Raw genomic sequence first — 26,132 nt, 5'->3', positions numbered from 1 at the left:
CAGTTTATCGATTTTAACCAGTGTACAACTCTTTTATTTTAGGCAGTCAATATAACAATTTTTTTATAATGAATTTTATTGTATTGTTCGTATTATTTTATGTTACGTATAGGTGTGTTTCGCGAAAGGTTTTTGGCAGCAATATGTACAAATATCTTTTCATTGTTTGGGCTGATTCAATTCTTTCTTGAGTATGGACAACTTCGTTAGAGCAGTGTCGCGCCACGCTCTACGTTCCTGTAGTTTGTCAAGCGGACACATCTCGTTTAACTCGTTACTGATCTTCTCTTCCATCTCGCCCACGAATTTCGGCACTGGCCCGAAAGTCATGCTCACGTCGTAGATTGACTTGTTATACGTTTCGCAGTACTTCTTCATGCCTGTAAAACGATATAGCACAATATAGAAAAAAAACTTGTTTGTTTATTGATTCTTCTATTGCAGACAACTTAATGGCACTTTCTTTGTACATGGATTAGCTTACCTTCAGCATTCAAGTGCGCAGCCTCAAAGGCACCGAGGAAGGCGTAGCGCATTCCAAGACCTTCGCTCATCACCGCATCAACATCTTTAGCGCTTAGCACTCCGTCAGCTACCAATCTCCAGGCCTCGTTTAAGATCGCATACCTATCGATATAATCTTGCATGATGTGAAGTGTCACGAGACAGTTACGATGATGATCGCCCAAATAGTTCATACGGGTGACAATATTCAATTACGTACTGTATTCTGTTGAGCGCGAAACCGTCGATCTCCCTGCTGAAGACAACAGGTTTCTGGCCGATTTCGGTCATGATAGCCTTTGTCTTCTCGGGAATGTCAGAACGTGTCCATGGAGCTGGCACTATCTCCACGAGCGGCACATAGTAAGGAGGATTCACCTGTACAATAGTATGTAATATATAATTAATTAAATAATGTAAATATAATTTCCAATTTATTTTTTAGCAAAATCGAGTGTTCGGAAAAAATTGTTATCTACACATTGGAAGCTATTTATGATTCGGCATAACTCTTATAAATTTTGTTCCGATAGATTACATTTTATGTTTGTCAGTTAATTGTAAAAATAGTTTACGTACAGGATGGGAGACTATAATTTGCTCGCGATGTTTCAGCTTCTCGCTGAAAATAGACGGCCGGAATGTGGACGTCGAGGAGGACAAGATCACCTTGTTGTCGACAATCTTGTCGAGATCGTTGTAGAGCTTCGTCTTCAACGAAAGATTTTCCGGCACACATTCCTGGACCAGTTTTGCTCCCTTCACGGTTTCCGCCAAATCGGACGATCCTACAATTAAATCCTCAATTAAAAGTCATCCTACGGTATCCTATCAATTTTTAAAAAATTGCTGTTAATTTGAGTCTTTCTCATGATTATTTAATCATTTTATGATCTTTATATGATCATTTCATGTAATCATTTTCATGGCAAATAGGGTGCGATTACAGCAATAACAAATCGAGGAAAAATACAAGCAAACTCGGACCTTTTATTAGTTTAAATTGCTGATCCGCCTTTAATACACCGCGGAGAAGACCATCAGCTTCAAGCCGTTTCAATTGCTGCTGAATATCCTCTAAGGCTTTCTTAATTTGATCCTGGACGATATCATAAATGGTCACTTGGTATCCCACGCTGGCGAAGAGCATCGCCCAACTGCGCCCAATTAAGCCGCTGAAATAAAATATTAAGATTAACATAATATGATAATCTCACGAAGAAAAAGTATTCAGGTAATCCATACTTGTGTGTTTATTGAGATTTTTATCTCTCTTATCAAGTGGACGTTTGTTATAACTTATAACACATGTTAGATTTCATTGCAAAATTCTGATATATTCAATTTCCAATAATTTTTTTTTTCTTGGCTTTATTTATCTCTTTTACGAAACGATTGCAAGTAATCATTCTATATTTCTATATAACTGCAACACGTTGTTTGTCACGCTTCCGTGCGTTATCTTATCTTTCGATGATTATAACTTGCTAAAAGTTTATTTAATTAAGAAAAAATTCATTTAACAATTTAAAAATCGATGATATGATAATCGATTGGCAAAATGATAAATATTACATATCAACGCCGAAATAAAAGTTCGTTTTAAAAGATACGCTAATAATAAATATTATAAATAAATAATTAAAATTAAAAGAACATATTAGATAGAAATAAACTCTCTTTATATTTCCGTTCTAAATTAGTGATGCTTTTTTTATTTATCGATGAGTTATTGTTTGTTCGATGTGATTCATTATGTATTGCAAAAATATCAGTTCTTTCTAAATGATCCTTTCAAGGTTGATTCAAAGGTTGATTAAAGCGCACATTTTATGTAGTCAATATTATATAACTAAAGATCAATTTTTTAATGGAATATACTTTTTGAAACGATAATAAATAATAAAAAAGATTGAGCAAAATTATGAGAGAAAACGGTTTTCGCATTATAAAAAACTAATGTAATTCTCGAACAATCTTAACACTAATTTAACATAACGCGTCATAATCATATCAGCAACAAGATACAATTGGAAAAAAATAATATAAATGATATAATTTTAAATGACTGCTGCGATTGCTCATTACAATCGATATTACTTGTGAAAATTGCATTGATTATTAAATAAAATAGAAATGGATATTAATTATCATGTGCAAATTAAATTAAATTATGATTAATTACCTGCCGATGATTCCAATCTTTTCGTTTTTAGTTGACATTGTTATTGGATGGATTAATCAGGTGATTATGGAAGTGGCTCTACGAGCCGTGTTACGAATAAAATTTAACACTCTTGGATGTGGTTGGAGAGCAAATATATATACATTCACACTATCAGTCCCCCTCCATGCACACTAAAGTCACCGTCATAGATGTTTACCGCATATCACAATATGCTTATCTTGTTTGTGTGTGCACTCACTATAACGAGTTATAGCGAGTAACTGGGAGTGTAAGTAAGTAAGAGTGTGGTAAGTCAACAATTGCGTCTATTTTACTAAAAATAAATTAAATTACATAATCTTAAATTACGTTCCTCCTGTGAGGTAAAAAAATATTTTCAACAAGATCAGTTTACTTCTGACACATGTTGAATGCAATTACTTAATGAAAGCATCTCTAACAATTTAATTTAATGCGTCTAATTTTTATTTTATAAAAAATTTGATATTAAATATATTGTATTGGACACGCACTAAAATTTATTGCAAAACTCCATCAGTTTTTTTTGTTTATGAAAACTTAAGCATCAATCAAGTGCTTTGATACTAAAATTGCAAAAAGTGGAGTTAATCAATTTGACTTCTGAGCGGCTCATTTATTTATAAGAAAAATTAATAATTACACCGGCATTATCAAATATTTGACGTAAAAATTAATTTCCGCGAAATTAATTAAATGAGTTTTTCGTTGGAAAATTTAAAGAGCTTATAATAAAAGCATATTAAGAGAACAATTAATACATCATGTGGAGATAAAATAAGCAATTGCTATGACATATTTTCACTAATGAACAGTGAGGAGAACATAAAATGTTCTCAGTGCCTATAAAATTTTTGTAATAATATTATTCACACAGTTCTTAAGATTTTGTAATATTAATATCTCTTATCTTTCAAAATTTTTTAATGTTTTTTTCTTTTATTTAATAAATGAATAATTATGTGTCGTTTTCAAAATCTTTACAATAAATCTAGCATTTTTATAATAAAATTGCAGTTCTATTTATATAGATTAAGCAAATTGTATTAATTTTGAGTTTTGTTAATCAGAATTAATAAAAATTATTTATGTTATTCTTTAGCCTGAATAAAAAATCAAGAGTTTGCGAGGTCAAGTGACGTTCTACGTTCATTACTTTGCTTAACTGGTTTCTATTGCTCAATAAAGATCAGTGGGCAAATTCCAATAAGCCAGATTTAATATGCTATGAAAGAAATATCATCGATCATGGCACATTTTGGAAGCTTTTATGGAAACTAAAATAAAATATTTAAGAAAATGGAAAGCAGAAAGCGTAATACTGTGTCTCAGAAAAGGACAGAATCTGTAAAAAAAAGAAAATAGCTCTAATCATCGTAAATTTCGTTAATTCTAAATAATGTTCCATAATTATCTCGGAACTCGATTGCTGCAATGCTTTCTACGAGATCTCAAATATGGTACGCAAAGAATTGGTTTGGAAAATGAATCTAATATCCAAAATATTAAAGTATGAAATAATCGAAATCTCTAATCGTTTGTAAAATTTTAGAAAACAGAATTATGAAAACTTTCTGAATGCGCGCGTTTCATAGAGGCATTGCGCGCCACGTTTCTCATTGTGGAAAATCCATATATCTTTTGATTGGTCAGCGCGCATATGCGCTCCGGGGAAGACCCTGCGACAGTCATCGAGGTTACGTCGCTGACGCATTCAGAAATTAAATCAGTTGATTAAATGCGCTTGGTGAGTAACTTGCTCGTGCGACAAACCGCGCTGTTATCGGGACGAGCTCCTGAAACTCCAGCAGTCCGACCGCAGTTCGACACTGACACTGATTTTTAACCACGAGGTTTGACACTTGGTGGCTCGCGCGAGATAGCTTCGCGAATTTAACGCATTTATCGTGTGTACTTTAATTCGCGAGGAAAAATCGTTCAGATGCCGGACGCGTTCGAGAACTTTAACATGGCGATACGGAGTGTCCTGACGCCAAATACTATTATGGATGACATGGACCTGTACATCTCATTCAACGGTAATACGAGCAAATACGAGTCTGCGCCTCGAAATCGCGCGGGTGTTTCGTTCTGCGCGACAAATCGTACTCATAGCATCGCAGATACAAACGATTGTTAATGATATATGACTTTATAAATATTTTGGTTGCGTATTTTAACGTATCATGTGACGTCTTCGCTTTCAGCTTATTGATAGATTTTAAAACATAACGTGGCAACCAGGCAAAATTAGTTGCAAAGGACTTTTGTACAGTTTATTAGATAATTGCTACATATTCTTCAAGTATCTGCTGTCATTTTCTGTTATTCTGATATTTTTATAATATTTGTAATATATAATGTTATATATAATATCATTCATGTGCATTGTTAAAATTATTAAGACATTTATATAATTACAAAAATTGGTATAAAAAATAATTGACAATGCTTATGCATATACAAAATAATTAATTTCTGATTATGTATTATTTGAGATTTTATATTTTGCATTTTTTTCAGATTTAACACCAGTGAATATGGATAATGTGGATAATATGGATAATATGGATCTAAGCCCATACAATAGTAACTCCTCATCTAATGACATGGTTGATGTATCACCGATGTCATCTTCCATTGTCTCGCCTTTAGATTATGTTTACAGTAATACAGGTATAAATCCTGATTTTTAATTAGTTTATTTAAGAGCATAGAACTGATTTGTGCTTGCTATGAATATAAAATTTGATATAGTATTTTTGCAATAGTTATACTTAATTAATCTAAATTAAACTTTAGTGACATTACTTGGCGAACCATACATCAGCGTCTTGGTGCAACCAGTGGAAAAATTCAGATTTCGGTACATATCTGAGATGATCGGGACACATGGGACCTTGGTTGGAAGTGGACGCAGACGAAATAAATCCAACGTACCCACAGTTCAAGTAAATGCTCAAAATTGCAAGCAGAATTATCAAGAAATTTAGATAAAGTTATCTAGACTAATCTTTGCTATGTTGTTACTATTGTAGTTACATGATTTTACGGAGAACGCGATAATACGGTGCACATTGGTTACAAGCGACGAGGAAAACCGGTTACCGCACGCTCATAGATTAGTGAGACGAAAAAACAATACGGATTCAGACGATCCGCATGATATAGAAGTTTCTCAAGAGAATAATTTTATAGCTGAGTAAGTCTATATGTTCCACTGCATAACATGTCGAGCTTTATCTTACCCTTAGCACTATACATGTTTTTATTTCAGATTTAGTTCTATGGGCATAATACACACTGCGAGAAAATTTGTGAAGGATGAAATAATACGAAAATTGCGCTTTAAAGCTCTGGAGAAGCGCAAACATGTAAATCCAAATGCTATTCTCAGTGTTCGCGATGAAGCACAGGTAGATTTTAATTCTGTTTATCATCCTAAAAATGATTCATACGATTAGATATATATTTTTATCTTTAGAGAAATAAATGACGACTAGCTTTAATATGCTGTTTAAAAAGTGTCTCGTCGATTACAGATAAAATTTGATGCGGAAGTTTATCAGAAATCTATGAATTTAAATAGCGTTACCCTCTGTTTTCAAGGATTCATCAAAGACGGAAATATTCTGAAGCCGATCACAAATCCGGTTTATAGTAATCCAATCAATAATCTAAGTAAGTTTAAATAATTTATCTTCATAAAATCTGGAACCTTTCTGGAAAAAAATTATATTGAAAATTATATTTTTATTTTAATTTTGTTTTGATATGTTATTTATATAAATATGATGCTAGCTGATGATAATGCAATGATTTGATATTAAAATGTTAATAGAAAGCGCATTAACTGGAGAGCTCAAAATATGCAGAATTGATAAATATACTAGCAGTTGCGAAGGTGGGGAAGAGGTGTTTATGCTTGTAGAGAAAGTGTCGAAAAGTAAGTTTGTATTTTTTATTTAGTATTTCAATTAGGTGTGTGTGTATCTTTTCTCAATAATATATATTGATAATATATATATATATATATATATATATATATATATATATATATACTATTTTGCAGAAAACCTAAGAATAAAATTTTTTGAATTAAACGATGACAACGTTGAGATTTGGTCCGATTATGGCCGCTTCTCAGAGCTAGATGTTCATCATCAATTCGCCGTGGTATTTCGGTATGGAAATTGGGATAAATATACAAAATCTGACAATGAAGTTCACCAATGCCATACGCGCAATCCCAACGGGACTATAGAGATCGGCTGATTATTATAATTTTTCAAACAAAATGTTTTGTAAACTAATTTCTAAAACTTTATTGTCAGACTTCATATAACGCCAAACATTTTATGATGTATATGATTCATTGTGTTTCTAGGACTCCACCGTACAAGGATTTAACTATCACTTCTCCGAAGGAAGTCTTTATTCGTCTGGAACGTCCATCAGATTTAGATTCTTCAGACGCACTCCAATTTACTTATAAACCCAGCGATCGCATAAGTAAGTTAATTATAATGTTTAACGTTATTTTTGTTATTAATTGTGAAATATTGAACCCCCCTTTTTTATTTTACTTTACGTTCTTTTCTCCCGTGTTTCTTTTTTTAGTGTGACTTTTTCAACATCTAATTATAATAATCTTGCAATTCCAGGTAGGAAGAGAACGCGAGTCTCTTATTCGAATAGTGAGGAACTGACACAAGTGGCAGTTAACAATATACCTACGCCAGTAACAAATATGTCTACAGGCAATGAAAGTTTCGAAATGCCTAGAGAAATTAAAAAGATATTAGAGGAGAGATGCCCTTCTGCTGAGTTCCAGGATTTCGTTGCAAACATAAGTGTAGAATTAGATCGTAAGTGTCGACTTGTACATATAAAAATAAATTCATTTATCTCAAGTTTACATATTTAAGAAATAAATCATGCTCAATGGGAATTAAATTTTTTGCAGTTTACGAGAAGTTTTTACAGAATAGCGAAGAATTGACTGTTGACGGAGCACCGACTAGAAAGGCAAGTATTAATTTCAAATGCAATGCATGCGACGTACAAGATAAATATTTACAATTGCAATCTTTATTATTGTCATTTTACATTTTGTTTCTGCAGGATGAGAAATCGTTCGCCAAAGATGTTGTTGCTGACACAATGAAGAAAGTCAAAGTGGAGCCAAATAAAGCAAAGGATATTATAATGAACGCACTCAAAGACAGAACAAGTTATGGTGATTCGCCATTACACTGTGCCCTTCGACACGGACAAAAAGACACTGCAAAGCATCTTTTAATGTTAATGAGCATTCTACAATCAGACGCTAAAGAGGTAGTGAATATTCAAAACAGTTCAGGCAAAGTAAGTTTTTGAACACTGATAGGTTTACACTTCTTTTGTAACAATTGCAAGAATTACTTCAATACATTGTATTATGCCGCAGACTCCGTTGCATTATGCTGCTACGTTAGACGAACCGGAAATTGCAAAAGCACTGCTCATGCTTAATGCCGATACAAATGCAGTGGACCATTATGGACAAATGCCACTACACAGAGCTGTAAGATGTACGTATCGATTTAAGAATATAAAAGCAAAATTTAGTAAATAGAAATTAGTGAAACATTTCAATTTATAAATTGAGTTAAAAATAATAGAGATAAAGATAATGCTAAAATTCTATAAGTAAATTAAAGATGCAATTTTAGTTCCGGAAGCAAAGGAATGCGTTGATGTTTTATTGAGTGACAAAAAGATCAACCTTGAAGCAAATACAGATTCCGGGTGGGCGCCTTTGTTATTAGCTGCTCAAGCGGGCTCATGTTACGCAGTGCGCGCTCTTCTCAAAGCAGGTGCAGACGTACATAATACCGAGATGTCTCATGGAAGAACTGCTTTGCATTTGGCAGTCGAAGGTAGTCACAAGGACATAGTTGAATACCTGTTGAAAAACGTGAGATTCCGTATTTATTAAAAATATTTCTTTTCTCATATAAAAACTATTAATGTTACACTAATATTCTTGACTTTTACAGACCAAAATAAATGTAAATAAAAGGAACTATAGTGGAAACACGGCACTACACGCCGCAGTAGTTACACCCGGAGCAATTGCTAAAGAATTATGTGACCTTTTGTTGGAGTATGGAGCTGATCCATACTTAAGGAATTACAATCGCGAGCACAACGAAAACAAGGTAGGTTTACGATTACTCACAAACAAATTCCATAATGTATTTAAACAGTTTTCATTACACTCGATTTTATTTTCATAATAGATTATGGACGAAACATTAGATATAAAATCTGAAGCGGACGACAACGAAGCGGACAAGGAAGAATATATCGGACAGTCATCTTTCGATTTAGCTTCGAACAATCCAGAAGTACGGTGAACAAAAATATACTTTATTATAGAGTGTATACGTATTTCTTCAAAAATGCATTTTGCAGATTTTACAATTTGTCTCCAATAAGTTGTTAGATGAATCAATTGGATACAAAAAGGAAGAGCAAGTCGCTAATGAAGAGAAAGATTGGCTGGATGCGGATCAGGAGAAACAATTAGCAACTATTTTAACCGAAACGAATGGATGGAAAAAATTGGCCCAGTACCTCAGCATCGATTATTTATTGGAATCTGTCGAACACCCGTACAATGCAACGTTGCTTCTTTTGAGTTACATTTGCGTGAGATTCTTATTTTCTTCATCGATTGTTTTGCATGAGTTTTGCGCTCCTTCGAGTGCACATTCTCAATGATATATAGATTAAATTATGAAATTTCTATTTCTTTGTAGATACAAACCAACTTCACCCTCGATCAACTGCGAGCTCTACTGTATGATTTGGCTTTAGAAGATGCTGCCGCATACCTGTCACAAATTTTGTCGCTACGGGAAACATGAGACTCGTATTTAAAAGTTTTATGTCCATTGACAATGTTGAATAATTTATAACATTGCAATATTGTGTAATATAAAAATATAAACTGGTGCTGTTTTAATGTACTCGGACGATAAAATAAAGATATCACTCGCTTTATTTATAAATTTTAAATCCGTTAGATTTTAATTATATTTACACATATATTACAAGTATAATTGTATTTATACATTCTTTTTAATTATATACATTTAAATACAAAAAAAACAAGATTACTTTCAACTAGCATTAAAATATCTAAAAGACATTTGCTTCTCTTATAGGTTCCAATTTTAAGAATCTTTCGAAACCTAACTTAGACAAGTCTATACTTATGTAACGTCTGTTCAAGATCAACTCTGATATCGCACGTCCTACCGCGGGTGCTTTTTGGATACCGTGTCCGCTGAAGCCAGTTGCTATATACACATTACGATGATAAGGATGCCGACCAATAATACCATTTTCGTCGAAAGTATTGTACTCGTAATATCCAGCCCATGCCGACTGTATCTGTGAATAATACGATAATAAAAATATATATTGTAGAAAAGGAAAATATAGTGTTTTCAGCGCATTATACTACATTTAAGATTTACAGATCGATTGCATCTGTAAGATGAACGAATATCTTAAAGGCAATATAACGCATTTTTTTATAAGGAGAAAATGTACCTTCAAACTCTCAAATGCTGGTACTCTGTTGGCGAGTAGAGGCCATATTTGGTTGTCGAAAAATTCATGATCAACATCTAAGTTATCAATTGACGGCTCCTCGTGGAATTCTGGTGATTTTCCGGCAATATAACAGCCTCCCAGACCGTCTCGCCTAAAAAGCATTTCAAACTTATTACTTTAATATTACTATTTCATTTGTTTATCTTTATTCAATCTATTTCGCTTCTAATATTATATACAGGGTGTCCCATTTTAAAAACCCCACGTGAATAACTTTTCAGAGAGACATTTTCAAGAAAAATGATTTAGACCAAAGTTGTTGGGTTTGGAGGGGGATATCCGATGATGACATTGGTTTAACCTAGGGTGTACATGCCAAGGTCATATAGAGGTCAACTTTGTTTTTTTAAATAGAACACCCTATTTTTTATTCCAAAATTTAATAGCTGGTGTCAAGAGCTTTTCAAAACACTATAATGAAGTTATTTTCCATTAAGTACTTTTCGAGTTATAAGGCTTGAAAGTTACAGCATTTTGACATAAAATACAAAATATCTTGTAAAACATTCAGTTTTTGAGAATGTTATCTTAATACTTTTATGCACAAAATAATGAGACAAATGAATTGGTATAAAGAAAACACATTGGTTTTAAAAAAAAGTATGTAGTTGCATGTTGCAAATTACATATTTTTTCTTGAAAGCAACTAAAGTCACGTGGGGTTTTTAAAATGGGACACCCTGTATATTTAGAAATGTATTTAGAGTACTACCTGAAATATGCACCAGAAGGATCAATCGTTAAAGGTGTATTCAAACCAGGTCCATTAGGACAGTGGAAACAATACACATATCTTTTCCTGCAAGAAAAAGGCTTTTCGATAATAACAAATAAAAAAGCGAGAAGTAACAAAATTCGAGATTTTCAACATTAAATAAAATTACCTGGGTACCACGGGCAAAGGTACAGATAATAGATCTTTGCCCATTCCGATATCAGCCAATTCAGCTACGTCCCCACTAAATGCACCTGCAGCTATAATAACTGAGGAAAACTCTATTTTCTTAATCTCACCGTCCTTCGTTTTGACCTACAAAACATATTTGCCTACATTAAATATAACAAGTTATACAAAATGTTTTATGGACAAAATTAATCACACGATCTGCACATTATAAATATAAATACATGAATGTTATATATTTATACTCACAACTACATTGTTTAACTTTTTAGCAGGAGTCATATCACGTTCATAAGTTCCTGGTTCCTGCACATACTGAAAAGCCTTAACGTCGGCGTTGACATACTGAACGCCTAAATAAGTAGCCTTCCTTTTTAAAGCACATAACAAAGACCAAGGATCGAACCATCCTTCCTTTTCCAGTCCGAGGCAGCCTGCCGCGATTCCGTCAGTGCTTAACCAGGGAAACCTCTGCTTCAGCTTCTCTGCGGTGAGAACTACGTTTTTCGCTCCCAGAGAGTTCTGCAGCTTGGAGTTTCGCACTAAAGTTTCAGCACCTGCTTCAGTCGCCAATACCAAGTAGCCGTAGGGATGATAATTCAATTCGATGGGTGGCTCTCCGGGAATACCTAAATGTTCATTAACATTTCGCACGAACTCTGCACCATACAGTGACATCTCAATATTTTCTTCAAGGGAAAACTGTTGGCGCAAGCCACCCACCGAAAGAGTTGTAGAAGCCTTGGCATACTGAAATAATCAATATTAAATATATTTTTTAACTTAACTTTTTCAGGAGCATTTTTTTTATGCTTGGACAATTTTTACTATCTCTGATATTTATGTATCTTTCTAAATTACTCAATATAAATCTGTTAGATTTGAAAAATAACAGATTATAATGACCTTTTCTCAAAGGATTAAACAAAACAATATATAAATTTATATCTTACCGTAGGATCTTTTTCAACTACAACAACATTGAACTCTTCTCTGTAAACCTTCTGCTTTAGCCAGTATGCTATCGAGCTGCCTATTGCACCACCGCCAATAATGAGTATATCACAATGAGTAGGAATTATCTCCGGTCCTTTCCAGAAAGTTTGAAAATCAGAGAACTCCCTATTAGGTGATAATAATCTTTTGAAGTTCTTCCACTCTTGTTTCAAACCTTTCAGCATTTTTTCTCCTGGAGTAATTGTGTCTACAAAATTTTTATATTTCTCTTCTTCATTGTTGTTTTTGATCTCTGAACTCTGTAAAATTAATACAACAAACATATATTATAAATTATATTTAAAAATAATGATTTATTATACTTGATTATAGTTTTTAAATTTGTTTTACTTTTGTCTGTCCTAGAACTTTTTTTAAACTTTCCTAAAGAGTAATATATACGTAAGAGAAAAATATGATTTTAAATATAAGACGTATATAAAATTATTATATAATATAAAATAAATCATAAAAAATATAAAACTCTGCAAAATATACAGTGAACGATATACAGTAACTGACTCATGGCTTACTTGATTACTATATTATTAATTACAATTATCATCGCTATGACAGATGTTACATTCATTTAAATTTATTTAAAAAAAAAAAACAAACGTTCAATGGAACCGCTAAAATGGACTGTCAAATTCAATTTAATTGATTTTACTAACTAAAATATCATCTCTTAATATTCTAACCTATAATCATCTCTAACAAACATATTTGCACATAAATTACCTTTTTTCTTGATGAATTTATAAACTGAATCGCCGAACATTGTTTTAAAAAATCCACTCCACTTTTTCCGCGTGTTAAATGTTGCAGTATCTTCATAATTCTCGACTGTTACTGAAAAATTTCCTCTCTTAAGAAACTGTTATCACCATTTATCAGTTACGCTAACGCAATACAAATATAAAAATATATTGTTATCACTATTTTTACTCACATTTTCTGATTATTTTCCTGGAAGCTGGAAAATAATAAAACTATAAATTTTATGAAAAGATTATAGTAGTAAAACGAGACCAACGAAGCATGTGCTCAGCATGTGCTTCGCGATACCCCTAGTGCGCATATAGTTACAAATAATAATTATTTTTTTAATATCTTTAGAAAATTGTTATTTAACATGACAGTACGATTATCGTAAGAATCGATATTTTATTATATACTTACATGAAATGTATTGATTTTGCAAAGTTAAGGCAAAACCGAGACTTTAGAAATGACCGGTTTTTTCTTATAGAAGATATTCACAAATTAATCAAGGAAACAATCACTAGATTTTGAGTTTGTTTTACGATAATTTAAAAATACTGTTATTTTCATAATAATTGTAATCAATAATATTATAAATGTACAATAAAATATTCCTTCAAAAATAAAAAAAAAAAGAAATAGGTATAATAAATGTTGTACATTGTATCTTATTTATTTGTATTAATCTGTGCGATAATAATTTTTAATTAAAAATATGCTGATAATCTGTGGAAATATACCGCATTATTATTATCTTTGAACATGATTATGTTTGTCATCGACGTTCCTCTCTCTTATCTGATAAATTCATCTTATGCACAATCACCGCCGACATAAAATATATACAGGGTGATTCAAAATAACCTGATGTCCTTGCAATGCCATATTCTTGAGCGAATTCTGAGACGATTTTTCCTTTTACAAAATTTTGTCTGAAGCTTAGTTTTCGAGTTCTAATTGAAAATAGTTTGCTACTTATGAGTCCGATACAATGGACAGGCAGGGACGGTGCAATGCGTCATGAGACGATAATAAACACTTGATAGTCTCATTATATGTTGTGCGTCCCTGCCTGCCCGTTGTACCGAACTCGTAAGTTGCTACCTATTTTCAATTATAACTCGAAAACTAAGCTTCGGACATCAGGTTATTTTGAATCACCCTTATACAGTCCCGCGAGACTTGTCCCACTGGGAACAGGGAGGTAGATGGGATCGACGCGCTCTCATTAGTCCACATGTAAAAATTAATATCTCGTTTATTATTGCGAATATCGTAAAATGGTAAAGGACTTTTATATTTATTTCGATCCCATCTACCTCCCTGTTCCCGATGGGATAAGTCTCGCGGGACACCCTGTATATATATATTTCTTTACAAAAATTACACTCTGGTTTTTTATTAACAATAAATTTGAAATATAAATATCCGCATTTTATTTAAAAATATACAATACAAGAACAACTTTCAAATTATATAAATTGCTAAGGTATCTAAAAATTTAGTGAATTATGTTCCTCAATATGAATCTCACATATTCTTCTTATATGCCTTTTTCATAGTAACGCATAAAATAATACAACTGATACAATGTTGATTATTCATTAAAATACACGCACATGCGATAAACTAAAATAATCGTATTTTATGTGGAATATGAACATTTTATGAAATATTATCACAAACTATTACAATCATATGCAATTAGTCAATTAGTATTCTTATTTTCATTATCTATCATATTACAAGGTATTAATACTAGCTTGGGTATCATACCAGGTGGGGCTATGAATTGCCGAGTACCCTGAGATATGTTTTGACCGGAATATTGTATTTCTGCTTCCGTGACGATCTTGCAAATATTCATTTTAATATCAGCCTGTGCCTTTGGTGGTAACTTCTTCACTGTCTGCGCCATGCTGTCAAAAAATAGCTCTATACCAGTCTTAGTCTCAGGTGCTAAATAGACTTGATCAAAATTGGTGTCGCTATCCTTTGCACTGCTCATTTTCTTCGTAGATGAGATGGGTGTATTTGTTGAATTTGTTGTGAAAATAGAATTACCTACTGTAGTAACACCAAAAAAATTTGAATTGGGAGCTTTAAAAGAAGAGTTTTTTACATTGTAGGAACTTGACATTTTTGAGGGTGAAGATTCGGTTTTTATACGTTTTGGACCTATTTTTCGATATTTAGTTTGTATCTGTTCGACATAGGTTTCGATATCTTGTTGCGATGTGTCTTCTACAGCGCCAATACTCTGAGCGATTAATTGCTCGTCACCGTCCAATATTTCTATCGTTTCAGTTTCTATTTGAACTGGATTAACCGTTGTCTCTTCAAGAACTTCTAAGTATTCACTGTAGTCTTCATCATTTCGATCTTCCAACTGTTCTAATAGACCTTCAGAACTTATTCCACCTGAGTTTATCTCCTGGATGTATTCCTCAGTCAGTTCTACACACTGCGGTTGATAGTCCAATTCGCATCTATGAAAATATATTTAGTTTAGAAAATAAAACTCTTCAAGAATTCAACTAATATTAAAAATATTTCTTACGGAAACTTTAAAAAACTTAGACTATCTTCAAAAATCCATTTTTTCTTCCTTGGACCCTCTTCTGTTTTATTCTTAATCTTTAGTATGCGACAATAAGTATCTCTAAGATTTTTCCATTTTAATCTCACAAAACTCGCTGTAAACAAACATCTCGTTAATTCAAACAATGACATGTGAGAGACCTACTAACGATACATTCATAAAAAAACATACGATCTAATCCGAGTTCATCTGAGATGCGACACCAAACTTTCTGTTTGAACTCCTGTAATCTAGCTGACAATCCCTTCACTTCAGTGCAATATAGCACTGGATGTTGCTTAACAGTTTCTATAATCTTCAGTGAGATCTGATTGCAATCGGGTGGCACCGTTGATGAAGACATCTCGTAGAAGTTACGCGGCGACGTCAATAATTAACCTGCAAGAAAAAAAATTCATTAAATTAGAATAAAGTATTCGTATACGGCATGTGATTCGTGTTGTGTTTTGTTTGTCTCAGAATCGTTTTCGTATTCCCGCCGTCGTCGTTCAGCTGGTGACTGCGAAACCAGCGATTACTAAAGCCCGACGCGGTAATGCGATATTTCGCGTGGAAATTCATCAATCGACGAATTACTCAAGCTAGATTTCGATGCGCGCGCGTCAACACAGCACGATTGTGCACACGGGCGTAACGTCGCCCAGTACCGAACGTGAAAACGCCGGACTGATCGCGACCGCAAGTAATACCTCGCAAATCAGCGAAAATCGCTCAATGATAAAAAGGATTTTACCAGTCCAATGGCCGTAGACGTTGTCGTTCGTTGTAATGACGCCTCGGTCGAGTTGCTTGTACTTCCGTCGCAATCTCGCCCTTTTGATACGCCGGAAGTTTAGTTCTATTTACGTCGAATGCTCGTAATTGGTTTTTTTATTTTTTCTTCTTCATTCCTACATACCGCACGACTCTGATCATTTTCAAATATTTCTGTGTTGTAGATTTTGCTTTAATTAAGATGATATTTTATCTTTACAAGTTTTTTGGACGCTTTGATGGCCAATGCGAGTCGCAGAAGAACATTCTCCTAACTTGTAGAAGTTACTAAGAAACACATGTTCTTATTGGATATCAGAATAATTTAGCCTCGAGTAATCAGATCACTTTCGCAAGACGTCAGCATTGTTTGGTCAGCTAATAACATATATTACATATATAACATATTTACATATATTATATATATAATATATACATATATATAAAGATGTCTTAAAGATATCCTAAAAGCATAATAAAAGACATTTTTAGGACATTCTAAAACCGTTCTGAAAAAGACGTCGTTTTGTAATTTCTTTAACAACTCGTATTTTGAATTTTGCAACAAAGAACTTTCTAAAAATTAATTATGTTACGGGTATAATAACCCGTATAATAAATTTTATCGTGCTTAATTCGGTAAAGGTGTGAGGGTCAAACAACCCAGAAGAAAGGATTTTTTAAAATAAAGTTCCTAATGAAAAATAGTTTCCGCTCGGTTGCGATTGCGGTTCAAAAGGTAAAAAAGAGAAAGAAGACAGTACGTCTGCTCTCTTCTATTAGTTGAACGGCCGAGCGTACACGAATGTGGTCTCCGTTGCATGCGTGTGGGGCCCAAATATGCACGTCTGGCGACATTGGTGTTCAGATTTGTTCATGTAATCGTATGTAGCGAAGTGGTGTTTCTCAGGAAGAAATTGTGAATTTCTGAGTAAAAACGATGGCGCATATTCCCTCAGAGCTTGTGTCGCATTCGCAAAAAGTATGTCGCCTGTATAAGCGTTCTCTGCGTTGTCTGGCGGATTGGTATCATAGAACACATGATTACAGGTATGCATAAGCTGTCAGTATCTGTTCGTTTGTATCTATATTTTCATGCACAAAGTGAATGAAATTGTAAATCCAAACTTTGAGGAAACAAACAAAAGTTATAAAAAGTACAACTAAAATGAAATCTATCTACACAAGATAATTGTAATTTGTTTCTTAGAAGCTCTACTTAATTTGAGCCACTCTGAAGATATTATATTAATAATATTTATTATAATTACATTAATTGTATTTTTTTTACAGGATCCAAGCTGTGCTAATGAGAGAACGCTTTGACAAAAACAAAGATGTAAAGGACATGCGTGTCGCTAAGCATCTGCTAGAGGAAGGAGAGAAAGAACTCTTTTCCAAGATACATTATCAACCAATAATGTTTCCTAATTCAGCCAGAGGAGGAGCATATGGCCGAGAAGTCCATGTTCCAGACTACGTCTTGGATCATTGGCATCCTCTAGAAAAAGCTAGGTATCCTAAATACTTTGAGCGTCGCGAAAAAATGAAGGATGAATATGAGGAATGGTATTACAAAACGTATCCAGAAGAGAAGAAGATCAAGGATCACTAAACACCTGCAAAATGTATATTTATGTTACATCAATGCAATGTAACTTGTAGATAATATCGTAATATAATGTTTATTGTTATGAAAATTGTTTTAAAAAGTAACACAACATATATATATACCCTTATTACAAAATATTAATTCAGGTTTCATTTTCAATGGCAATAAAAAATTCAAAATTGCATATAAATCATATTGTAATATTTTCTGTTCTGTCATATAAATAGCAAGTTTTGATTCTTTCAACGATAAAAATTAAATCTTACGTAAATGTTAAACAATTGTGCCAGAATTAAGAGATAAATTCATCGTGTAATGTATGACAGTATATATATTACGTTTTTTTTTTCCTTTTTTGTCCATAGAGTTTTTATTATATAATCAGAATACATGCCAATCTCTAGTAGATTTCTTTATATATAATTTTATCCATTATATGTTCAACGTAATATATAATACTAACATTAGCGTATATAAAGCAATGTGTGACTTGAAACCTCTTCGGTCCTTCGTCTAATTTCTTCTATCACACGCAGATAACACGGTAAGAAATTATTGCGCTTGGACGTTTGTGGTTTCGAATGTCATTCTATCCGGACAATATTGGGCGACAGAACTCCTTATATCCGTCCATAAAAAAATTACATGACAATTAAGCGGAATTAAGGATCGGCAATATTCCTGTGCGCCACCTTGAATCATTATGTCAACAGCGAACACATTCGTGAGCTTCGTGAATTTGTTCGTTTCTGGTCAGACCATTATCGTGACAATATCTTAATACAGATATAAATATCTAAATAAAATAGAATCGGAACGCTCGGGCATTATAGCATGTTTCTACAGAAGCAATGATTACACATTCGATTATACAGGTAAACTAAATCTAAAGTTATTAAAGGATTCATTTTTGTTTTATATCACGAACATTCGCCTGGGCGCGCGATTAATTCAATTGACTTTCATGGATTACATTATTTATAGGTTGATTAACCTCTTGACTGCGGGACACTCAAAAGTACAATGTATGTTGTACACGAGCGAGTTAAAATAATAGTCGCTTCTAAATGTATGCTATACTTTCGTGCGTAATGCAAGATTGTTTTTCGTATTAAAAAACCCATAAACGATTTGATCACTTAATTATTGCACACGAAATAAATTTTTTGATTAATATTTTATATCTTACAAGTGCTTAAAGACACTGATAGAGTACAATAAATGAGATTCTATCGAGCGCCCAAAAACTAATCACTTTTGTCGAAACCTAAAGACGCTGTTAGCAGTCAAAAGGTTAAAATACTGGGATGAAAAAACTGCATTAATACGCTTGCGTAGACTCGGAACGTCGGCAGTTTTTACGTCCAAATCGCAAATAAATTGGCATACGTCGAAATTGTATTCGAATTTCATACGAACGTTACAAAGATTATATTTACCTTCTTAATTTTAGTATGATCAAAAAAACAATATTTTACGCTGACGCTAGAAGTTATAGTAAGTATAGATAGTATTTTGCGTATTATTTATATATAAATAAAATATGTGGATAAATGTTTTCACTTATGTTACAATTCTTAAACATTGATAGTTTCAATTTCGATAGCGACGTCCGAATCCAGAACCCAAGCGCAACGAATTAAAATTAATAACTAGATGAAACTTGGTATTCCATTATTAAATATGATCCCTAATATCTCTGTATATGTGTATATATCTACTATTCAATGCGTTGTTTATCGAATATAACGATCACATGTAAGATTCTAATCAAAGTGCATGAAATACTGTGAGAAAAGTAAGTTAAAATAGAAAAAAGTGGAAGATAAAAAGATGAAAGAAGATAATCTGATCAGATAAAAAAACTGACAATTATATTGTTTCTCTTTAGTTTCTTATTTGGAACAGATTTATGCATCACACAAAAAATGTTAACGTGCAAGAATACAAGAAATACATACATACAAGAAATTTGATTGAAGTGTGCAGATTAAAGTTTGTTGTTTAATTGCTAAATTAAAAATTGAAATATCTAACATATTTATATTCTACGTCAAATTTGTTTTACTTACACAGGGCGTCCCAGATCAAACGCACTGTACTGAAATGTACACAGTTTTGTATTAGAATTTTCATTTAAAAAATGTGCCATTTCAACGGTGCGTTCAGTTTCAGACACCCTGTATACAATCTTAATTCATTGCGCGTATATTCTGGAATTTCTAACAAGATATAGTAAACAACTACTACACACACGAATTCTCCTGCAAGAACACTAATGTACCTATTCTACCTTTACGTTTTCCCATTAACCCTTCAAATGTAGCTTTTGAAATTGAAACGACCAACGGCATACTATCTGTATTAGTTATCTAACTCCTTTTCTATTTCCAGTTTTTGTCTATCGCGCGATATTGTCCTGTTACACAAGTCAGTTATTCATTCAGGACTCGTCACTTAGAACTAACTAGTGGGCGGAGGTGGCGGCGGTGGCTGCGCCAGTAACGTCGGTAACGTGTTCAAGTCAATTCCAGGTGGTGCGGGAGTTTGTTGCTGCGGCGGAGGTGGAACCGGTGCAGCCGGCGGCCAACCGCCCATTTGTTGCGGCTGCCAGCCGCCGGGGAAGCCCGGTGGCGGCGCCGTGCCAGGCGGTGGCGGTCGCATCGGCCCTTGCTGACCTTGCTGCCATGGCGGTATGCCCATTCCGGGTGGCGGAATCTGCGTGGGTGGCATCTGGCCCGGCGGTGGCGGTTGATTGTTGCCAGCCATCCAGGGCATCAATGGCGGAATGTTGGGCTGCGTAGTGGAGCCTGGCGGCGGCGGTGGCGGCTGCATCACACCAGGCGGCGGCGGCATGCTCACCGGCGGTTGCCACTGCATGTTCATATTGTTCATACCCTCACCACCTTGACTCCACGGTGGCGGCGCCATACCGGGCGGCGGCATCATCGGTCCGCCCTGCATCATCTGTGGCGGGGGATGCGCCGGCGCCGCCATCAATGCGCGAGGTGGCTGTTGTCTAAAAAGGACGAATGATCATTGCATTTCTGTTTATAGATTCGAAGAAATATATAATACAATTTATCGTGATATAGAAACGAAAAGAGGAGAAAGATTGCAGAATTTTTTATACCTATCGAAAAGTCCAGGATAATTTGGATTAGGATTGGGATTCTGTCTGGCCTGTCCGGTCTTCGATCTGTCCGGTGGTGGTCCCTCTCCCAACTCCGCCATAAGTGACATATACTCCTCATCAATTTTAGCCTTGTCTCCGGCTTGGCCCATACCTCCCATTCCGGCAGCAGCTGGACCACCTTGACCGGGTCTTTTCGATCTACAATCTCGGGCAATGTGTCCTGCACCGCCGCAACTCGAACACACTATGTTGTTCGTTACGTTTGGCTTATCTGGACACTAAAATTTCGAAATAAAAAATTAGTTTCTCAAGAAATTCTTTCAATAAAAACGTTACGTGATTCATGTACGAACCAGCCATGATTTGTGATCCGAAGCCCCACAGTTAGTGCACCGTGGGCCGTCGTTCTCTCGTAAAGTTCCATTTAGCAGAGCTAATTCGCGTAACTGATTACGTCGTAAATCGTTTTGGCCCTCAGGCACTTCCACACCTTGTCGAATAATCTCGTGTATCTAGCGACATAAATCTAATTAGTTCTCATTGTTCTCACTGTGCTTATCCCAATTATCAAATAGTGATAAAAAAAAGTAAATGTCATACTTTGTCTATATTTAATTTCTATAAATTTCTTTCACGGTTAGAGCTTCTAAATATTGTGAAAAAACAAAATGTTACAAATAAACGTGGAGAAACATACCCGTTCTACAGCCTTTTTCACAGCATCTAGATTGTTCGCAGTAATGTACGCATGCAAAGGTTCATCCTCACCCGGTAAAGGCTGACCATCTTTCCTGCCAACCTTTCCTTCCTTTACAGAGCCTTTTCCGCGAATTATAATTTTTGCACCCGTTTCTTTTTCCATAGCTAAAAAAATATTCAATTTTAAGATAAAAATGAAAACTTCAATTTTATGCATTACGTAAGCCCAGTGGAAATAGTTTGTCAACTATAGTTTGTCAACAATAGTTTGTCAAAACGCAACTCACTTACATTTTAGAGTATTTCCACGCGGTCCAATAAGCAAACCGACAAAATTTATATCAGGATGTTCCTCTTGAGGAATCATTACTTTGTCATGAACACGTATAATCGGTGGCCTAAAAAAACAGAAAAATAAATATAAATATACAAAAATAAATAAATATTTTTATAAAATTGTTTGGAAATGTGTAATGCAACATTTAGAGATGACTCACTTATAATCTGGTGGTGGCTTAAACTCCGGATTGATTTTGAGGATCTTCTGAATCAGATTATGACGTTCTTCTTCCAATTTACGTCTTGTACGATATTCCCTTGTGTTCAACCGTTTACCATCGCTACTGTAAATAGGCTCTGGAGATGGGGATCTGAAAAATAAAAACAACAATACCATATCAAGATATAAATTTTCATCAAGATGGTACTAGCGTACAAGCAACCTGAGCCTACTATGACTGTATGAATATAAGTGGGAAAGAACCCTTGATTTAGAGCAGAGAATTATAGAAATAGAACGTAATCAAATTCTGATGCATAAGTTGTTGCTATATAAATCTCTCCTGTTATTCTTAATTTGTGTAATTTAGTCTCTCTATAAACGAGATATTGCCTATATTGAAAAAAAAACATATTAGAAAATTATGAAATTTTATCCTAAATTGATTTAATAAAAAGAATTATATAATCTTGCATTGGAAATTGGTTCACAGCATTGCAAAAGCTACAACTTGTAAAAAAGGCTTATTAAAAATAATTTTGTATCAACAGCGTCCATCTGATCAATGGATGCTAGTCATTAAAATGTATATGCAACTGTTCTAGAAGTGTCGTTGCATGATGGTATCAGTTTGCTTATGTGATCATTTAATTCATTTGTTTGATATTATAAAAAATACTGTATATTAGAATTTCCCAACAGTGTCAAGGTGTTGAAATAAAAAATAGAAAAATTATGTCGCTGCCGAATATAGCATAGCTGGACATTTAGTATTCTATAGTAGGCAACCACTGGAAGACTGCGCGTTTGTGCACGGCAGATATCGGTATGATGTCAGCTGCTATAATCTAGATCCTGTGATTATTAAGAAATAATCTTTTGGATTAGTTGTAATGCGATCGGTATATCTGGCTATGTCGTATACATTATTAACGCAAACACAAAACATGACATAAAAATAATGGTTCCAGCTAAAATCTCGGAAAAGTTAAACCTATTGGAATAAATCAATTTATTAGAGAAAGTTTATTATTTACGACCTGTACCTGAAAGTAACGTTAAATTTTTTGTTACAGCATTACGGTACAAATAAGAATTTCAATAAACCGATATTTTCCTGAAATCTGCTCATTAAGATTGTAATTAGCAACAAAGATTGGCAAATTAATTAATGATCTTCCTATTGGTATTAAGATTATTATATTATAATAGTTTTAAATATTGTGCCGTGCAAATCACGGCAGCCTGAATAAAGAAACAGAATCTCACTCAAGGTGATCCATGCACAAGTTTTTGAATTCACTATGAAACGCTCAATAGTGGAATGTCAATTGCCAATATCGCAATTCTTATCTGATTATCTGATTAGATTGCAACAGATCACCTTCGAGCTATTCAACGTGTGCAAGAATGTATCTATTTAAGAAATATATGAACTAGAATACCCACTGCTCTTTAAACACTGCTACTGTACGTTCGACATAGAAATCGAATATATCCAATTATTATTTTGTTACCCTGTGCACTGAATTTTTAATTTTAATGACATTTAAGAACATGGAGTTTAATTACGTTATCCCATAGCAGTGTTTAATAAAAATGAGTTATTAAAATAGATTGATTAGGGCAAACCAATACTAGCAACATTCATCTTCTCTGTTGCGTGGGGGCTCTAAACAAGCCCAATATTTTCAACATCGGTATTCCCACACTAAGTGAACCTGAGCCATAGAGATATCTTTAAGGCTCCTGTATTATGGGCTGCTGTATGGTCAGTAGATAGGTATTGTAGATATGTAACTTTCATTTTTGGTATGTAAGTTTCTTTCAAACCTTTCCTCAGGGTTAAGCGGAATTCCAAGATCTCCGGTGCGTAGCTTCCTGCTGATTTCCTCAATCTGCAGCTGAACTGTAAACCAACGGGTTAGAGGGGGCGGAAACCCCAACAGTTAGATATTGCCAATTTCCCATAACTGTATACATTTTATACAATAAGCATGTCTCAAAATAGTAATAAAGTATTGCATATATTTAAATTGCATCTTAATTTTCATTTCTTTTTTTTTTTTAAGTTAAAAGCTTGCCATGTGTTACTAAATATAGAAATTAATTACTGAAAAGGAAAAAGAAACTGTGAAATACACAATTTCAAGTATTTCTGATATGGTAAATTGTTCTAGATAGTAAATTGTTTATAGAGACAGAACTTTATAGCATTAAAAATGCATTTAATGGTCAGTTCGTAATTATTCAGCAAAGTTGGCAATCCCTCTTGCCAAATTTGATGACTTAATGCGTTGTCAAGAAGCCTTGATGCTTACCTCTGAGAATTTTGAATTTTTATTGATACATATATCATACTTACATCATTCATAGTCATCTACTCTATAAATTAGGTTTTAAAAACTTATGTACAGAAGCAAAATGTTCAAAACAAATCCCTAGCCATACACATTAGGCTATTAAAGGAAACATATTATAAACGTGGAATGAAAGAAACTTACAGAGGTAAGCCCTCTCCTGTTCAGGAGTCAGATTTGTTGGTAGTACCGTAGGCATCCCAGGTATAAATGTTTTGTCATGTTCGCTACCACTCCATCTAGTCTTTTTCCTCTTCTTACGTTCTATCTCTTTTAGTTCTTTCTCCTGTTTACTGTCGCCTGCAAAGAATGTTATCATTAAGTTATAAAATCCGAATAATGTGGCATTGAAATAAACATTGCTCGCATGTTTGTAAAAGTGTATGAATCATGATACATTAATTTTATTACCAAAATATATGTAAAATCTTTGAAAAATTTTTTAGATAATGCTTGAACGCCTTAACTTATTTCCACTATAGAGTGTGGTTCTTCAAAGATAAACAATGACAGAGAAAGCAATAAAACCACAAATGTCATTTTTGACTAAGCACATGTTAAATTGCTTGTAGGAATTTCTATTGTGAAATCTATGTTTGCAATATACAGATAAACATTGTGAAAAATGGAGGAAGAGAAAACTATAGGAACACTCACCCTCCGTTTCTCGCTTGCGATTTTGCGTTATAATAGTAGAGTTTGTATTTGCACTCGGTTGTGCGCCGTTTGCAATCGCAGCACTTACGGCTGCAGCTGCTGCTGCCGCAGCCGCAGCCGCAGCTGCCGCTGTATTCGCACTCGCGGCATTCTGTTGCTGGGCGTTCTGCAGATAGCTTGGATTTAACAGCGATGTAAAATTCCGCGGCTGATTCATGCTGCTGATGATGCTGCGTCCGCGAGGATCGTGGTCGTGCACGCACTCTCGTTGATATTCACGTATCAACGGCAAAAGATATAACGAGGAAGTTTAAATGCAATAAGAAAATGGCGTGTGATTGATGAAGACACCGTTAGCAGTGCTAACTTAGCACACTTCTTTTGGATGTAAAATCGGACGTCAGCCGTATATACCTCAAGGCTTCTGTACAACGGACTCGCCAATTGGTACATTTACATCGGTGAGTCATCGCGTTAACCAACATGTCGGACAGTATGGCCAATCAGATCAATCGTATTATATCGTAATGTGCAATGGTCACAAATGTCTATACTAGTACTAGATCGCTAACTTCGTCAAAAGACCGGTTTATGCTTCGGTCTTAAGGCCGGAGCACAGACTTTTACATAAAGCATAACGCATAAGCATAAGGAAATTGATTGGTCTATATATAAGCATAAGCAAATGCATAAGGAAATGGACCAATCAATTTCCTTATGCTTATGCGTTATGCTTTATGTAAAAGTCTGTGCTCCGGCCTTAAGACCGAA

The 26,132-nt window shown here is 34.2% G+C and overlaps 6 protein-coding genes across 11 annotated transcripts; 2 read left to right on the top strand and 4 right to left on the bottom strand.

The window, feature by feature from the left end:
- Nucleotides 1-3: 3 nt before the first annotated feature.
- Had1 (beta Hydroxy acid dehydrogenase 1) lies at nucleotides 4-4,611 on the bottom strand. 2 transcript variants are annotated; one of them, XM_012361259.2, is made up of 7 exons: nucleotides 4,471-4,611; nucleotides 2,690-3,005; nucleotides 1,492-1,679; nucleotides 1,084-1,292; nucleotides 725-882; nucleotides 485-627; nucleotides 4-380 (listed from the first exon to the last, which is right to left on the bottom strand). In XM_012361259.2, the coding sequence occupies exons 2-7, from the start codon at nucleotides 2,725-2,727 to the stop codon at nucleotides 160-162; spliced, it is 957 nt and encodes a 318-aa protein (XP_012216682.1). In that variant the 5' UTR covers nucleotides 2,728-3,005; nucleotides 4,471-4,611; the 3' UTR covers nucleotides 4-159. The 2 variants fall into 2 exon arrangements, with proteins under 2 accessions (XP_012216682.1, XP_067208744.1); XM_067352643.1 differs by lacking the exons at nucleotides 2,690-3,005; nucleotides 4,471-4,611 and adding an exon at nucleotides 1,750-1,766.
- Nucleotides 4,274-9,760, top strand: Rel (Relish). 4 transcript variants are annotated; one of them, XM_067352579.1, is made up of 18 exons: nucleotides 4,274-4,457; nucleotides 5,234-5,386; nucleotides 5,513-5,661; nucleotides 5,749-5,912; nucleotides 5,988-6,126; nucleotides 6,253-6,391; nucleotides 6,552-6,656; nucleotides 6,783-6,894; nucleotides 7,098-7,222; nucleotides 7,375-7,578; nucleotides 7,677-7,738; nucleotides 7,835-8,077; nucleotides 8,160-8,283; nucleotides 8,413-8,669; nucleotides 8,752-8,913; nucleotides 8,995-9,102; nucleotides 9,170-9,406; nucleotides 9,517-9,760. In XM_067352579.1, the coding sequence occupies exons 2-18, from the start codon at nucleotides 5,251-5,253 to the stop codon at nucleotides 9,622-9,624; spliced, it is 2,574 nt and encodes an 857-aa protein (XP_067208680.1). In that variant the 5' UTR covers nucleotides 4,274-4,457; nucleotides 5,234-5,250; the 3' UTR covers nucleotides 9,625-9,760. The 4 variants fall into 4 exon arrangements, with proteins under 4 accessions (XP_067208680.1, XP_012216675.1, XP_067208679.1 ...); XM_012361252.2 differs by lacking the exon at nucleotides 4,274-4,457 and adding an exon at nucleotides 4,614-4,749 and having other exon boundaries at nucleotides 8,425-8,669; XM_067352578.1 differs by lacking the exon at nucleotides 4,274-4,457 and adding an exon at nucleotides 4,614-4,749 and having other exon boundaries at nucleotides 9,194-9,406.
- On the bottom strand, nucleotides 9,741-13,368 carry LOC105668732 (FAD-dependent oxidoreductase domain-containing protein 1). The gene is made up of 8 exons (XM_012361256.2): nucleotides 13,231-13,368; nucleotides 13,020-13,130; nucleotides 12,236-12,538; nucleotides 11,532-12,032; nucleotides 11,263-11,408; nucleotides 11,091-11,177; nucleotides 10,316-10,469; nucleotides 9,741-10,153 (listed from the first exon to the last, which is right to left on the bottom strand). Exons 2-8 carry the CDS (start codon nucleotides 13,113-13,115, stop codon nucleotides 9,899-9,901), a joined length of 1,542 nt encoding a protein of 513 aa, XP_012216679.1. The 5' UTR covers nucleotides 13,116-13,130; nucleotides 13,231-13,368; the 3' UTR covers nucleotides 9,741-9,898.
- A 1,087-nt stretch (nucleotides 13,369-14,455) lies between these two features.
- Nucleotides 14,456-16,618, bottom strand: LOC136999092 (uncharacterized). 2 transcript variants are annotated; one of them, XM_067352631.1, is made up of 4 exons: nucleotides 16,335-16,618; nucleotides 15,817-16,023; nucleotides 15,604-15,739; nucleotides 14,456-15,532 (listed from the first exon to the last, which is right to left on the bottom strand). In XM_067352631.1, the coding sequence occupies exons 2-4, from the start codon at nucleotides 15,986-15,988 to the stop codon at nucleotides 14,752-14,754; spliced, it is 1,089 nt and encodes a 362-aa protein (XP_067208732.1). In that variant the 5' UTR covers nucleotides 15,989-16,023; nucleotides 16,335-16,618; the 3' UTR covers nucleotides 14,456-14,751. The 2 variants fall into 2 exon arrangements, with proteins under 2 accessions (XP_067208732.1, XP_067208733.1); XM_067352632.1 differs by having other exon boundaries at nucleotides 16,379-16,618.
- Nucleotides 16,619-17,166: 548 nt separating this feature from the next.
- ND-B22 (NADH dehydrogenase (ubiquinone) B22 subunit) lies at nucleotides 17,167-18,098 on the top strand. Its single transcript, XM_012361261.2, has 2 exons — nucleotides 17,167-17,448; nucleotides 17,692-18,098. Exons 1-2 carry the CDS (start codon nucleotides 17,339-17,341, stop codon nucleotides 18,011-18,013), a joined length of 432 nt encoding a protein of 143 aa, XP_012216684.1. The 5' UTR covers nucleotides 17,167-17,338; the 3' UTR covers nucleotides 18,014-18,098.
- Nucleotides 18,099-19,862: 1,764 nt separating this feature from the next.
- LOC105668731 (splicing factor 1) lies at nucleotides 19,863-25,790 on the bottom strand. Its single transcript, XM_012361255.2, has 9 exons — nucleotides 25,362-25,790; nucleotides 24,849-25,004; nucleotides 24,178-24,253; nucleotides 22,343-22,495; nucleotides 22,137-22,243; nucleotides 21,844-22,010; nucleotides 21,500-21,658; nucleotides 21,144-21,424; nucleotides 19,863-21,029 (listed from the first exon to the last, which is right to left on the bottom strand). Exons 1-9 carry the CDS (start codon nucleotides 25,576-25,578, stop codon nucleotides 20,474-20,476), a joined length of 1,872 nt encoding a protein of 623 aa, XP_012216678.1. The 5' UTR covers nucleotides 25,579-25,790; the 3' UTR covers nucleotides 19,863-20,473.
- Nucleotides 25,791-26,132: the final 342 nt, after the last annotated feature.

Source organism: Linepithema humile, chromosome 3 (assembly GCF_040581485.1).
Source record: "Linepithema humile isolate Giens D197 chromosome 3, Lhum_UNIL_v1.0, whole genome shotgun sequence".
NCBI classification, from domain to species: domain Eukaryota; kingdom Metazoa; phylum Arthropoda; class Insecta; order Hymenoptera; family Formicidae; genus Linepithema; species Linepithema humile.
The sequence above is the reverse complement of the archived record's forward strand: the minus strand, read 5'-3'. Positions and strand labels throughout refer to the sequence as shown.

Excerpts from the sequence above, each read along its gene's own strand:
- LOC105668732 (XM_012361256.2), bottom strand. The coding sequence starts at position 13,115 with ATGAAGATACTGCAACATTTAACACGCGGAAAAAGTGGAGTGGATTTT. Across the intron at positions 12,539-13,019 it reads TAAATTCATCAAGAAAAAAG|AGTTCAGAGATCAAAAACAA; the intron begins GTAATTTATGTG and ends TTAATTTTACAG. Across the intron at positions 11,178-11,262 it reads CCTTTGCCCGTGGTACCCAG|GAAAAGATATGTGTATTGTT; the intron begins GTAATTTTATTT and ends TTTTTCTTGCAG.
- Rel (XM_067352577.1), top strand. The coding sequence starts at position 4,653 with ATGCCGGACGCGTTCGAGAACTTTAACATGGCGATACGGAGTGTCCTG. Across the intron at positions 9,103-9,169 it reads TAGCTTCGAACAATCCAGAA|ATTTTACAATTTGTCTCCAA; the intron begins GTACGGTGAACA and ends TGCATTTTGCAG. Across the intron at positions 9,407-9,516 it reads TTCTTTTGAGTTACATTTGC|ATACAAACCAACTTCACCCT; the intron begins GTGAGATTCTTA and ends ATTTCTTTGTAG.
- ND-B22 (XM_012361261.2), top strand. The coding sequence starts at position 17,339 with ATGGCGCATATTCCCTCAGAGCTTGTGTCGCATTCGCAAAAAGTATGT. Across the intron at positions 17,449-17,691 it reads CATAGAACACATGATTACAG|GATCCAAGCTGTGCTAATGA; the intron begins GTATGCATAAGC and ends TTTTTTTTACAG.
- LOC105668731 (XM_012361255.2), bottom strand. The coding sequence starts at position 25,578 with ATGAATCAGCCGCGGAATTTTACATCGCTGTTAAATCCAAGCTATCTG. Across the intron at positions 21,659-21,843 it reads TGAAAAAGGCTGTAGAACGG|ATACACGAGATTATTCGACA; the intron begins GTATGTTTCTCC and ends TTATGTCGCTAG. Across the intron at positions 21,030-21,143 it reads TATCCTGGACTTTTCGATAG|ACAACAGCCACCTCGCGCAT; the intron begins GTATAAAAAATT and ends CGTCCTTTTTAG.
- Had1 (XM_012361259.2), bottom strand. The coding sequence starts at position 2,727 with ATGTCAACTAAAAACGAAAAGATTGGAATCATCGGCAG. Across the intron at positions 628-724 it reads TTCGCGCTCAACAGAATACA|GTATGCGATCTTAAACGAGG; the intron begins GTACGTAATTGA and ends TTATATCGATAG. Across the intron at positions 381-484 it reads TGCGCACTTGAATGCTGAAG|GCATGAAGAAGTACTGCGAA; the intron begins GTAAGCTAATCC and ends ATCGTTTTACAG.
- LOC136999092 (XM_067352631.1), bottom strand. The coding sequence starts at position 15,988 with ATGTCTTCATCAACGGTGCCACCCGATTGCAATCAGATCTCACTGAAG. Across the intron at positions 15,740-15,816 it reads AGATGAACTCGGATTAGATC|CGAGTTTTGTGAGATTAAAA; the intron begins GTATGTTTTTTT and ends GTTTGTTTACAG. Across the intron at positions 15,533-15,603 it reads CTAAGTTTTTTAAAGTTTCC|ATGCGAATTGGACTATCAAC; the intron begins GTAAGAAATATT and ends ATATTTTCATAG.